Source organism: Entelurus aequoreus, linkage group LG18 (genome assembly GCF_033978785.1).
Source record: "Entelurus aequoreus isolate RoL-2023_Sb linkage group LG18, RoL_Eaeq_v1.1, whole genome shotgun sequence".
Lineage (NCBI taxonomy): Eukaryota > Metazoa > Chordata > Actinopteri > Syngnathiformes > Syngnathidae > Entelurus > Entelurus aequoreus.
Window position 1 is genome coordinate 26945070 of NC_084748.1, and position 13621 is coordinate 26958690.

Sequence of the window (13621 nt, forward strand, 5' to 3'; positions counted from 1 at the left end):
CTGCATGAAAATCACAGGTTTGATTATGGACTGATAAGCAACCAATGCATTGCTTCAGGGTAGAGATGGCCTAAAATACAGTATATATTCTAATAAACTGTATATTGCAGCCTCCTGCGATAACTATGCATTGTTTACTTTCATGAGCTCAAGTTTTGCGGTTAGCATATCCTCTTACGGTGTGTAGTGTAACAAGTTTAGGTATTCCTCGTCCTCCAGTGATAATACTTGTAGAAAAACAGTTTATTTGCCGACATGGTGGCGAGGATTGCTGACGTAGAAGTGGCTTTGCACTTTGGATGGACGTTAGCCGCTAGCTCGCTGGCAAAAATGCCACAGCACGCTGAGGACGCGTTTTTACACTTGTCGCTGTCAAATTGGCGGGACGCAACTAGTATGTGTCATCAACAAGCACTATCATGATAAAACAATAGTATTAAAAACTCTATGGCCGGCCAAATGTATATATATCATTTATATCAGGTATGTCCGAACTTTTTGACTTGGGGACCGCATTGGGCTGCATGAAAAGTAACTACATATTTATTTTTATATATGTGGCGACTTGTCCAGGGTGTACCCCGCCTTACGCCCGAATGCAGCTGAGATAGGCACCACCACCCCCTGCAACCCCGAAAGGGACAAGCGGTAGAAAATGGATGGATATATTTATATATGTATATATAATTAATATAATTGGATATTAAGAGTATGTTATGGTAAAGTATCTTACCTTGTTTACTTTGGTGACGACCTCCTTAAAATTTTGTGATCAATCAGAAATATCAAGCAGCTAAAATGCAACATGGATAAGTGTGGAGAATGTTTTGCATTCTCCCATCTTGGTTTGTAATGGATTTAAATAATTTAGATGTTTTTATGGTGTATGGACATTTTTCATAATATCCACAAAGTCAGTGAGCAGGTTGTGTTATGTGTGACCATGTCTGTTGACATTTTGTGTTGGTTGGATATTTTTTCTTTTGCACCATGACTAGGGAAGGTTGTTTGCAATGGGTCATATTAGGGAATGCTGCACATTTCTCCATTTAGAACATAATTAAAAGTAGAGATGTCCGATAATGGCTTTTTTGCCGACATCCGATATTGTCCAACTCTTAATTACCGATTCCGATATCAACCGATACCGATATATACAGTCGTGGAATTAACACATTATTATGCCTAATTTTGCTGTGATGCCCCGCTGGATGCATTAAACAATGTAACAACGTTTTCCAAAATAAATCAACTCAAGTTATGGAAAAAAATGCCAACATGGCACTGCCATATTTATTATTTGAAGTTACAAAGTGCATTATTTTTTTTTAACATGCCTCAAAACAGCAGCTTGGAATTTGGGACATGAGGAGGTTGAGGTGGGCGGGGTTGAGTTGGGGGGCTAGGGGGTAGCGGGGGGTGGGGGGGTGTATATTGTAGCGTCCCGGAAGAGTTAGTGCTGCAAGGGGTTCTGGGTATTTGTTCTGTTGTGTTTATGTTGTGTTACGGTGCGGATATTCTCCCAAAATGTGTTTGTTGGCGCTCTGTATTTCTCCCTACGTCCGTGTACACAGCGGCGTTTTAAAAAGTCATAAATTTACAGATACCGATAATTTTGAAACCGATAATTTCCGATATTATATTTTAAAGCATTTATCGGCCGATAATATCGGCAGTCCGATATTATCGGACATCCCTAATTAAAAGTAATTGATTTCAATTATTCACATTGTCCATTTGATGGTGACAAAATGGCAGCATCAAAGACGGTATTTAAAATGAAAGCAATATCCCTCCCTCCAAGATTCCTTATTTAACTCTTGACGTTTCGCAGACCAAATTGAAGACAGCGCCGCAATTGGCCTGCGGGCCGCAGTTTTTGACACCCCTGATTTATATTGTGTATCGTCATTTTTGTGCAACCATACTTCAGAGCAATTCAGTCTACCCCAGGGCAGCTGTGGCTACGAAAGTAGCTTACCACCACCAGGTGTGAATGAATGATGGGTTTTTAACATGTAAAGCGACTTTGGGTACTTAGAAAAGCGCTATATAAATCCCAGTTATTATTATTATTATTATTATAAGCGTCCTTTTTAACTTCCCGGGGGGAAAGGGGATTTCCATGTCTTCAATTGGTTGATTTATCCATCAGGTCTGACACTTACATTCTCAGGATTATATAATAAATTGTTTCTTGAAGCTGTAATCTGCAGTGCTGTTGAACAGTGTTACTGTAAACTGTGCAACCCATCAAAATATAGCTTTCCCCCTCTCTCTGATTAAAATCCAGCGCGAGACAAACGGCGCCAGTTTCGACTCTGCCAGTTTAAATTATGTCATGCTCTTGGAAGCCAAGAGGAAGACATGGGAACTTGTTGTCGTGGTCTCCAAAAAAACAAGCCCCGGAGGATCCGATAGGGGCATGTCTCAACTATGACAACTATGTGGTCTCCTCATCGTTGTTGTTTTGTTCTCCCACCCACCTCAACCCTTGGCCTTGTTGATCTAGATAATGGTTGTCTCTTAGCCGCATATCTCATATCTCTGCTTACCTGAAATAATTGTTGATCTTGTGTGCCCTTACGCTTTGCGTTGCTATCCACAAAACACTCCCCACTGCGGTTAGCAAAACAATTATATGTACTGGAGGATAAATATCACAAATCGCAATTACCCCAAACATTCTTGCTAAGGTGCAAACAAATAGAATTGGGCTTGAGAGGTGTTGTTTTGGATTTGGCGAATGTGAGAAGCTTGATTGTAAACGATGGCAGTCCTCAAAAATATCAACATAGCCATAGCAGCAGTTTTTTTCAGAACTTTTGTGATTATTCCTGTGGATTTGTGAAATAAAGTATTTTTTAGTGATGGGTCAAACTGTGTCCCTAAAGACCTTGATATGTGTGTCACTGAGAAAAAAACATTTCTTTCAGCTCACGATTGACAGCTCATTCTGAAAGAAGTTGGAGGAGTAGTGTGTTTTGTTTGACATTGTTTTTTTTTTATCAACATCATTGGTGTAAATCAGGGGTCTCAAACTCAATTTACCTGGGGGCCACTGGATGCAGAAACTGGGTGAGGCTGGGCCGCAAGAAAAGATTTCTTAAAAAAAATCCAACATGCACTTTTTAATGAATTCACCTTCTTTGAATGGCTTTCCCGCCCTAGCAACTTCTGAGAATGAAGACTATAGAAGAAAAGGTCATTTCCAACATCAGTATTCAAGGACAACTTTAAAACAAATGTGCATATCAGTGGTGGGGGTTAAACTATTGAATTCTCTTTACAATGAGATAAAAGATTGTAAAAATATATTCCAATTGAAAAAATATATAAAGACAGAACAATACGATCATATGGACAGCCATACGTGTTTACATTTTGCTTTATATTTATTATTTTACTTATTTTTTGCCTGGTTTTATATTTGTTTTGTATCATCCCGTGAGGTGTATATTACTTATTTTGTTTTTTTTGTTCGGTTTGTACTTCATGAAGTTTTGCACTTTTTGTGTTTTTTTGTGTGGTTTTTTGTTTGTTTTCGTTATATTTGGATGTAATTGTTGGTTTATATGATATCATTAAGTAAGACTACGTATTATGTTGAAGGGGGCAGAAAAATATAAGATTTTTCTTCATCCTGCTCCTTCTCAGGCTTTGGTGTGTAAATGTATAATTGAATAATTGAGGTATAATTGTCTATCGATCAAAGATGCACATCAATGAAGGAGATAAATAAAAATGAAATTAAATTAAATGAAATAAGACACATCGGGGTGTCGGGGCTCGCCGTGGAGTTTACAGTTACGGTAGCACAATTAGCCCCGAACGGGCTAACATCACCACTAACGTGTTACACGTCTGATTCGCCCAGCGACTCTCTGTCGGAGTATCAGCGCTGGGGTCAAGTGCACCACACTTTTGTATTGTCGCTAGGTCCTTCGGCGGAGTGCTTTGGAAGCTACCGGACCGCTCGTCTTCCCCGCCCGGACTGTTTACAACGGGGACGGGAGCAAGCAGGCGGGCGAGCGAAGGAGGCAGGGAGGGAGGGAGGAAGAGCGTGTGCTGGTGTCGTGGAAAAGCAGCAAAATGTTTCTCTGCTTGCATCACGCAACTGACGTCAATGCATACTTGCCAACCTTGAGACCTCCGAATTCGGGAGATGGGGGCGGGGGGATTGAGGTGTGTGTGGGGGGATTGGGAGGAGGCGAGTTGGGGGTAGCGGGGGTGTTTTTGTAGCCAGGAAGAGTTAGGGCTGCAAAGGATTCTGGGTATTTGTTCTGTTGTGTTTATGTTGTGTTACGGTGCGGATGTTCTCCCTAATTGTGTTTGTCGTTCTTGTTTGGTGTGGGTTCACAGTGTGGCGCATATTTGTAACAGTGTTAAAAAATAAATAAAATAAAATATGACCACCCTCAGTGTGACATGTATGGCTGTTCCTCAAGTATGTCTTGCAATAACTTACGTGTGTCTGCAGAAGCCTCACCCATGAGTCTGGGCCTGCAAGCTGTTAGTATGGTGAAAAAGATGATGCGGTGACAGTTTCTAAAGGACACTAAAGGCAGTGCCATCACGGCACGCCCTCGTGTCTAGAGCCTTATACCACACCGTGATTGGTAGATTCCTTCAGCTCCGCACACAACGCTGTCAAGCGCCATTCATTTAAAACTTGCGGGCCGCACTAACATTAAACTTTCATATTAAGGTGGGGGCCGTAAAATAAGGTCTCGCGGGCCGCAATTGGCCCGCGGGCCGCGTGTTTGAGACCCCCTGGTGTAAATGGAACTGAAAAAAAGTTAAAACTCTAAAACAGGGGTGTCAAACTCATTTTAGATCGGGGGCCACGTGGAGAAAAATCTACTCCCAAGAAAATCACACCACGATAAATGAAAAATAAAAACAACTTCAGATTGTTTTCTTTGTTTAAAAATAGAACAAGCACATTCTAAAAATTTACAAATCATAATGTTGCTGGATTTTTTTTTCACTCTTACATGTTGCGGTTAATAGTATTCTATCTTTATTTGTCGTTATTTATACTTTCTGAATAAATTATGTGATAATGTTCAGCAGTCAACTCATTGGTGTTAATGTTCAATCCATCAAAATAAAAATATAATATCAAAATCAAATTACAGGATGTTATTTATGTAGTTTGCTCATTTTCCTCGACTGGTGCACATAATGTGGCTTATTTATTTTACATATGTAGCATCATCTAGAAAGAGACAAATAATTGCTATTGTGACATCTAGTGGACACATTTAGAACAGCGGTTTATTTCATTCCAAAATTTTGTCTCATTTTTATACTTAGCAAACTCATTCCGCGGGCCAGATAAAACTTGCGGGCCGTACGTTTGACACCCCTCTAAAGTATGGGATCATTTTGATCTTATAGCGCCAAATAAAGTTCTTCTTGTTCTTCTTTTCCGCTTTACGGTTTGGCTCACCTACTATTTACACGTTTGATATTCTTTTTGCAAAGTTATTTGTTTGTAGAGAAGGAAAAAAAACAACATTTTTTTGCATGTGACTTTTTGAATCCAGCTGCTGGCGCCATTATGAAACACCAACGCAGTATCATTGCAGTGTCAATTGCTTGGATTTTCACAACGTCCCGTCCCGCTCACGTCGGGCTTATTAAATATGCGCGGTCAAGACAGCGTCTGTTCTCAGTGGGTACTAGGCGCCATTTAGCCTTTCTAAAAGAAAAATGCCCTACGCTTGCGTTGTTTTGGGCTGTATGAACCGTTCAAATCGCGAAAAGGATAAACATTTCTTCAGAGTTCCTCGAGAGAAGGGCGGAAGAGTGCAACATTTTACGAAAAACGACAAGAAAAGGTTCACGCCCTCCAGTCCAAAGAGCAGAGCCGAAGAACGCACAAGTTTGCAGTGACCACTTTGTTAAAGGTTTGTTTGATATATTTTTAATATACTTTACTCGTTTAGTATTTTCCATTGAAGTACTATCTTGATATTGTCTGAATTAAGATTTTTTAACAAACAGAAACCAGAAAGTCAGGGTAAATTATACTTTGTCAGGAAAGGTTAAATGTGTCAAAAGTACAGGACAAAAATCAAACATGGTGATGATTCAGTAATTGTTAGTTTGTTAAATGGATATGCAGTCACGGGTATCAGCTGTCGGTGCTACGGTCAGTTTGTTTACATGGACGCGCCCTCGCAAGACGCAACGTTGAATCATGAAATGTAACCTCACCTGAGCGAAAAACAACGCGTTTGTCCGTGAGAGTCTTGATATCTATGTCCTTGACCCAGCCACACACAAAGAAGTTGTAGGCCTCCATGCTTTTGCAGATTCAGTCATGGCGCTAGGATTCTTCAAAATGGGGTCCCAGGGACCCCATCAAGTCATAAAAATGGGGTCTCATAGTAAATATTTGGGGTCCCACTTTTTTGTAACCGTTTTGAAAACAAATGATAAATGTATGCATTAACCTGTTATATCTCACATTCTATATTGTGTTTTGGAAAAAGGTTGTCATAAACGTTACTTAATTCATTAAAAAAATTACACGAAAGAAAACTAATTTTTATGCATGTGTAAATGTATTCAGTTATAAACATTCATTTACTTTCTTCTTTCCTTCATGGATCTAAAGTTTACCGCTGCCGATAGTTTTTTCTATATTTGTATTCAATAAGTTGTAGGTGTATTTATTTCAGAAAAAAAGTGTTTTGCTTCGGTCATGAAATTATGAGAATCGTGTGCCAGGGCATACATGCATATGACAAATTTAATTGATTATTCTTACCTGTATGTAGATCATCAGTCGTTTAAAAACCGCCACATCTACAATTTCATGGCAAATAATGCCAACAAACTTAGAATTTTGCAAGTTAGTTTCAATGTCATTTAATACAGTGACACTTATGCTTCTAGCATTTCATCTCTGGCTTTGTGATGGCCATAAACATGGTGGATGTCCGCTTGGCTTTGTGGAAAAAATAAATAAAGAGTTGTAACAAATCGACGGCCTCATCATTCCGATTAAAGAGCATAACTGTAGGGACCCAAATTGGAGGGTGCTACTTGGTGCCTGGTGAGGCTGGATCTTTGAAAATCAGTGCACCTGCTCGTAAAGGTGTTCTTTTTCCTAGCCCGTTTACATGGCGTGCAAAACAGCTTTCCATCGTCATAAGTGAGCCATTTGCTGAAAAGTGGCTTTTGAAGCCACTTGTCATTGAAGCTTTGCTTCTTGGGTTTATTGCTTGCCATGATCAAAACAATAACATGCGGGAGACCTAATACCGGAAATGCAGTATTTGTGATCGATAAAATTTTCGGCGAATTAAAATTTAAGAAATTGTATTGGAAAGTGCATTACTTTGAAGTCGATTACCGTATTTTTCGGACTATAAGTCGCTCCGCAGTATACGTCGCACCGGCCGAAATTGCACAATAAAGAAGAAAAAAAACATATATACGTCGCACTGGAGTATAAGTCGCATTTTTGGGGGAAATTTATTTGATAAAATCCAACACCAAGAATAGACATTTGAAAGGCAATTTAAAATAAATAAAGAATAGTGAACAACAGGCTGAATAAGTGTTCGTTATATGAGGCATAAATAACCAACTGAGAACGTGCCTGGTATGTTAACGTAACATATTATGGTAAGAGTCATTCAAATAACTATAACATATAGAACATGCTATACCAGGGGTGGGCAATTAATTTTCACCGGGGGCCGCATAAGCAACCCGAGCACTGCTGGAGGGCCACACGACAAAATTTCAATTAAATTTTGCTCAATATTATTTTTGATATACCGTACGGTAAATAATAATGATGATAATAATAATAATAATTAATAATAATAATAATAATTAAATTTAACCTAACTTAACTTTATACAAAAGCAGATTGCTTTTGATGGTCACTTTATCCTGCATTATCCAACATTTTTCCCCGTCAGATTTGGACAACCATCTGTTGTTAAAAATGGCTCGATCGCCGTTTTCTGGTGCGTATTTCACTACGTCCAGCTTGTAATCTGCAGTATATGATTTCCTTTTTGGTGCCATTTTAGTTCAGCCCTTCTCAGTTTTTATAAGTTACTGCCAATGTTGATGTGATCCATTTTAATAGCTCCGGCAGTAGCGTATAGCATATAGCAGTTAGCATTCCAAAACCCACAATGCACTTCTGCCATGACCCTCCCATGCCGAATTCTTATTGGTTGACGTGTGTGGTTGACGATGGCTGCCATTTGCTTCGTCGCTCACGCGAATGAGATAAATAATATTATTTGATATTTTACGCTAATGTGTTAATAATTTCACACATAAGTCGCTCCTGAGTATAAGTCGCACCCCCGGCCAAACTATGAAAAAAACATCGACTTATAGTCCGAAAAATACGGTAATATTTAATAATTTGACCCGGCAAATATAAACAAAACGAAACACCGGCGGAAAGCGATAATCTGTAAAAAAAATTTAAATAACAAAAAATCCGCGTCCTGGGGACGCCTGGACTTCCGGAATTTCGCGTCCTTTCTGATTTCAATGTGTAAAAAGACAGAAAAAGTATGTTAACACCAACATTGAGATTTAATCTGATTTGTCGTGTATGATGACGTCTGGAGCACCAGATATTTCGATATGTGCGGGAACTCCACCGACAGATAATCCTTGATATCAATCGACAAAACTTGTTTTAATAAAGTATAGGGATTTATTCCATTGCATAGTTAGATTTTTTTACTCGTAATTTCCGTATCTTGCAGGAGGCCAGAGGTCGCCACTGTGACACTGTGGCCACACCCCCCGAGCATGGCCTTACCCCGCTCGTCTCGCAAACGCACATGGCATGACACGCACAAAAATCATCAGGCTGCAACAATGCATTAAAACTGGCTGTTGCGATGCGTCAGACATTCTCTAGCATCTTCCTGCATGCGAGGACTTGCATTTTGTGGACGCATCATAAGAAAAATGCCCACACTTACTGGGCAGCAATCAACCGGTTTCCTCTCTCCAGCAATGCGGTGCGCTGCTGGAAGTTCTGCCACGTCTTCCTCACACTGTGAGGTTCCGTAAAGGCGAGCGACCCATTCAGACTTGCCGCCGTCAGGCCGAGGCCCCTTCCATCGGTCACGGAACCCACCGTCATCATCATCATCATCGCTCGACTGCAACAGGAGGCTAACGAGCCAAATTCTAGAGTCTGTGAACATTGCTCCTAAGTAATTGGTTTTCGCTTCTGGGAATAATTTATTTGTCGGAATACAAGCAATATAATTCAAACACAGTAAATTTTAGAAGAAAAAAATATGTTTTCATATACTAGCCACACCGCACTATAAGCCGCATATATATACTGGTATGTTGTGAAATTAGATATTTACATAGAAAGATTTTGTAAATGTTTCTTTACACACCTGAATTTTTTCCAAACGGTGCCTGTATAACACGGCAGTAAAACGGCTGATCAAACAAAACAGAAAAATAATAGATGTCTTTATTTATCCTGTATGAGATTAAATATGTTTATCAGGATTCTTCTTTCCCATACTATGTAAATACTTTGAGCTTGAACTGTTTCTTAAAGTTGATTATTTTAGTACATTGTTGGATTTATTTGTTTAATCCATTCTATAGATTAGCCGCACATTTGTATAAACCGCAGGGTTCAACGCTTCGGAAAAAAGTAGCGGCATATTGTCCGGAAAAGACGGTACTTCATGGTCACTGCTTTTGCCGCTTCACAGACAGCTGTTTGGTTTGATTTTGCAATAATCATCAAACTTCCAATCTTTCTTTACTGTTAAGCACACAACCGGGTTGGAAGGGCGTGTCTTGATGCAGCTCTGAGCGGTGGGTGACTGTAGCTGTCCTTCGACCTGTGACTAACCGCAACAGAGTACAAGCAGTCAAGTGAGAATCCTGTGAAATCCAGGACCAGGAGGCGTGTGGGTCGGATCACAGCTGACTCTTCTCACCCTGGACACAAACTATTCTCCCCTCTCCCCTCAGGCAGGAGACTACGCTCCATCCAGACCCACACCTCCCGCCACCTGAACAGTTTTTTCCCCTCGGCCATCAGGCACATGAACAATAACTCCTAACAGTAGCTCCTTGGATTCCTTGAATTCCTTCTAAGTCTATAATAAGATCTGATAGCTCAGTTACAGCTCTTTTTAATACCAAATATGTGTTATATGTGTTTTATGTTGCACGATTGCACCAAGAAAAATTCCTAGTTTGTGAACCCGTTTTCAAACAATGGCAATAAACAATGGCAATCTGATTCTGATTTCGGGCAAAAACTGAAATATTTGTGGTTTACCCTGTACACAACCTTGAGAGTACATTGAGTATTTTATTCAAATACTTTTACAATTCTGCCCCACTGGGTGATGCTCAACATCGTGAGGACAAACATCTGTGCATTTTACCAAATACACGAGTTATCTTAAAGAACCTGCATGCGTTAGATTAGCTTTTCAGGTATATTAATACTTGTAAGAAATGCTGCAATATGTGTGTGGAAAACCTACCCACTCAGGGTTCAGGGCAAACTGTCTGCCTTTTGTCTTTAGTTTGATTACGCAGTGGTGAAACATGTGCTTTCGAGCCAGCATAATGTTGCACAGGGAGATATCAACATTGCTGCTATCATTGAACGAGATGAATAGAAAATAAGTGGCTGGAAAAACACGAGGAAAAAAACCCCACTAATTACATTCCCTGAAGGCCTCTAACCAGTGCCTTGCCACCCCTTCCAGAGTAGATAGCGAAAGTAGTCTGCATTTTTACAATGGTAAATTTGAAGAATATAAGCAACTAGCATGCACAAGGCAGTGAGTCACCCAAGATGTGGTTCGAGCAGACGCGATTGCTCTAAGACTGCAAGGGAAGCTCAGCTTCCCCCTAAAATGTCAAAAAATAAGTGATTAAATATATAGTGTTGTGTGTACATGTTATTGACTAAATATGTTGAGAATCAGCTTCTTATCACTGGTAACGACGCAGCTTTCCTCTCTGTCATTCCCGCAGCTTCACGGTGCTTTAAACAGTGTAGACGTTGGCCGTCCACAGAGTTCAACGGGGGAGCTTACAGTGCAGCGAAACGAGACGAGTCATTGGATAAATGTTGGGCTTTGTCCCCTCCATCAGACACTCAGCGTCAGTGGGGGTCTTGTGGGGCAGTGGGCCGGCCTCGGTTGGCCCGGACGCTCAACTTCTGCATGATGATTGGATGATCTGTCTAAGGCTGATTCCCTTTTTGATTGACAGCGAAATGAGCGAATCAGCGATCTTGTGTTGTAAACGTCCGTGGGAGCATTTTTCAACATTCATTCTGTTGTTCTGAGTTGAACCGGCAACTTTCCTGATCCTCTTAGTGACATTTTCTTTGTTAAAAACGACTAGCGAAAAATAGAGCTTCTATTTCTGGTGTTTTTTTGTGTTTGGAGACTGACTTCTTTCACTCTGCAGTTTCTGTCCCCACCGAGCAGCGTGTGCTGCTGAGCCCATCCACCGTCTCAAAGCCAGTCCCAGCTAGCTCGCAAGCTGCACATAATAGCAGATAATTTGAATGTTTTTTTTTTATTGAACAACAAACCTACATTTATAATGCACACAATTGCGCACAGGTGTAAAAACTATTGTCATTAGTGGCAACGATTGGAGCTACATCTGCAGGTGTAGAGAGTTTAGAAAGTTTAAAGCGTATAAAGCGGTTCAAGTCTTACACCGCAACACCATGGGCCAAGGCCGTTTAAGCAGCCTAGCTCTGCTGGCCATTGAGAAGACACTTGTCAAATCTCTGGAAAAGACGTCTTCTTGGTACGACAGGTTTACAGATCACTTTCTTAAAAAAGAACGGAGGGTAGAATTTACGTATAAATAAACCAACACATTTTATGATGTAGGTCAAAATTGAGCTTCCCCTCCCTGAAAGACCAGCATCCGCCACTGGGTTCGAGCCACCGCTTTTTACTTGAAGAAAACACTCCTTCATTTGCAAGCGTTTGCCATCGATTGTCTAGACAACAAAGTTCAAACAGACAATGGATCAATAATTGGAACCTCCTTAAATAATCAATCACAACTTGGAATGGTAAATTGACACAGCATAAGCAAACTACGACTACTATTACAGTATGTACTAAAACAAATGACTGTGCCCTCACAAACATAACTGTATTTACAAAGTGTGCTTGGTAGTCAACTCGACTTGGTTGTCATCCCACTTCCCAGGATGCATTGCGGCACTTTTTCAAATAGTTGTTGAACGTACGTGTAATTGTTACAAACACTGCAGGAAGTTCATGCTACTCTTTCCCTTACGTCATAGTTAATCATTCAGTGAAGACACACAAGCATGAATCTTAAGACTACCTTCAGCGGGGTTGATGGCCTCTGGTAAGCTGTCCCACGGGAGCGTCCACTCAGGACAAGGATGAGGAGCGAAGGCTGCCACTATGCCACTTTCCTGGGGGAACATGGAACAAATACATGTTACCATGGAAACCCATCATACAGCCCTGAGGCTCAGCATCACATCTGAGAGGGAAAACATGGATTGTGTACTCACTCTTGAAGAGTAAAAAAGGTATCAAGATGCAGGGTCAGGCACAAACATCGACACTTTACAGTATTTCAAATTCAATGTTTTTGTTTTAGCAGTTGCTACGTCGATGCTTACAATATACAATGAATTAACGCCAGGGCTTTTCAAAGTGTTGCACAGTGAGCCATCCCTAAGATAATATAATACAGCCGAGGCATCCGTTCCTCCCTGAAAGACAGATTTTCTAGGGTACATTTTGTTAAGTTACCATATCATTTTGCCTTCTATGGAAATGCAATGTTTTCTTTGTTTTAGTCCTTCCTCCTGAGTCTTCTGCTGTCTACGATACAATAACACATATTTGTTGGTACTTCACGTTCAAAATATAAAAAGAAAAACACATACAAACATATGTGTTTTTCTTAGAATTAAAAATGGAATAATGCAATAAGTTCAGCTGAGAATTAGTAAAAATTGCATTTCCTTGTATAAAGGCTAGGGACATTTACTATTAGAAGTAAGGTGATCATTGGGGAAAGCAATTTATTTTTACAATTTGGTGCTATTTTGTTTATTCAGATTAATCACGCTTTGGAACTTGGATTAATCATTATTAATCGCAGGTTATTACTTGCTTGTACGATTCAAATTTTAAAAAAAATAAAAAAATTTGTCACAAATGCAATGTTATTGTCCATATAGTTCAGGTAACTATCGGCAAGGAAGGTAGAGAAGCATGTGCACTCAAAATTAATTGCGTGACTAATCTCATCAATCAATCAAAGTTTATTTATATAGCGCTAAATCACGAGGGTCTCAAAGGGCTGCACAAGCCACAACGACATCCTCGGCTCAGATCCCACATCAGCAAGAAAAAACTCAACCCAAAGGGATACAATGAGAAACCTTGGAGGAAACCGCAGATGTGGGAATTTTGGACCTCTAGATACAGCATGTACTCATCCGACTCGGTAAAGAATCTGGGTATTATCTTCGACCCAACTCTCATTTGAGTGACACATTAAGAGTGTTACTAAAACATCCATCCATCTTCTTCCGCTTATCCGAGGT

The 13621-nt window shown here is 40.1% G+C and overlaps 1 protein-coding gene across 2 annotated transcripts in view; it reads right to left on the minus strand.

Annotated features, from left to right (window-relative positions):
* gstcd (glutathione S-transferase, C-terminal domain containing) overlaps positions 1–13621 on the minus strand; it is a 143964-nt gene that overhangs the window by 95986 nt on the left and 34357 nt on the right. For both annotated transcript variants that reach the window (XR_009821860.1, XM_062026825.1), the window contains exon 4: positions 12379–12472. Coding sequence is in view for 1 of the 2 variants with exons in the window: in XM_062026825.1 (XP_061882809.1) it covers positions 12379–12472 (94 nt within the window). In the remaining variant the exon portion in view is untranslated. The remainder of the gene's footprint in view (positions 1–12378; positions 12473–13621) is intronic.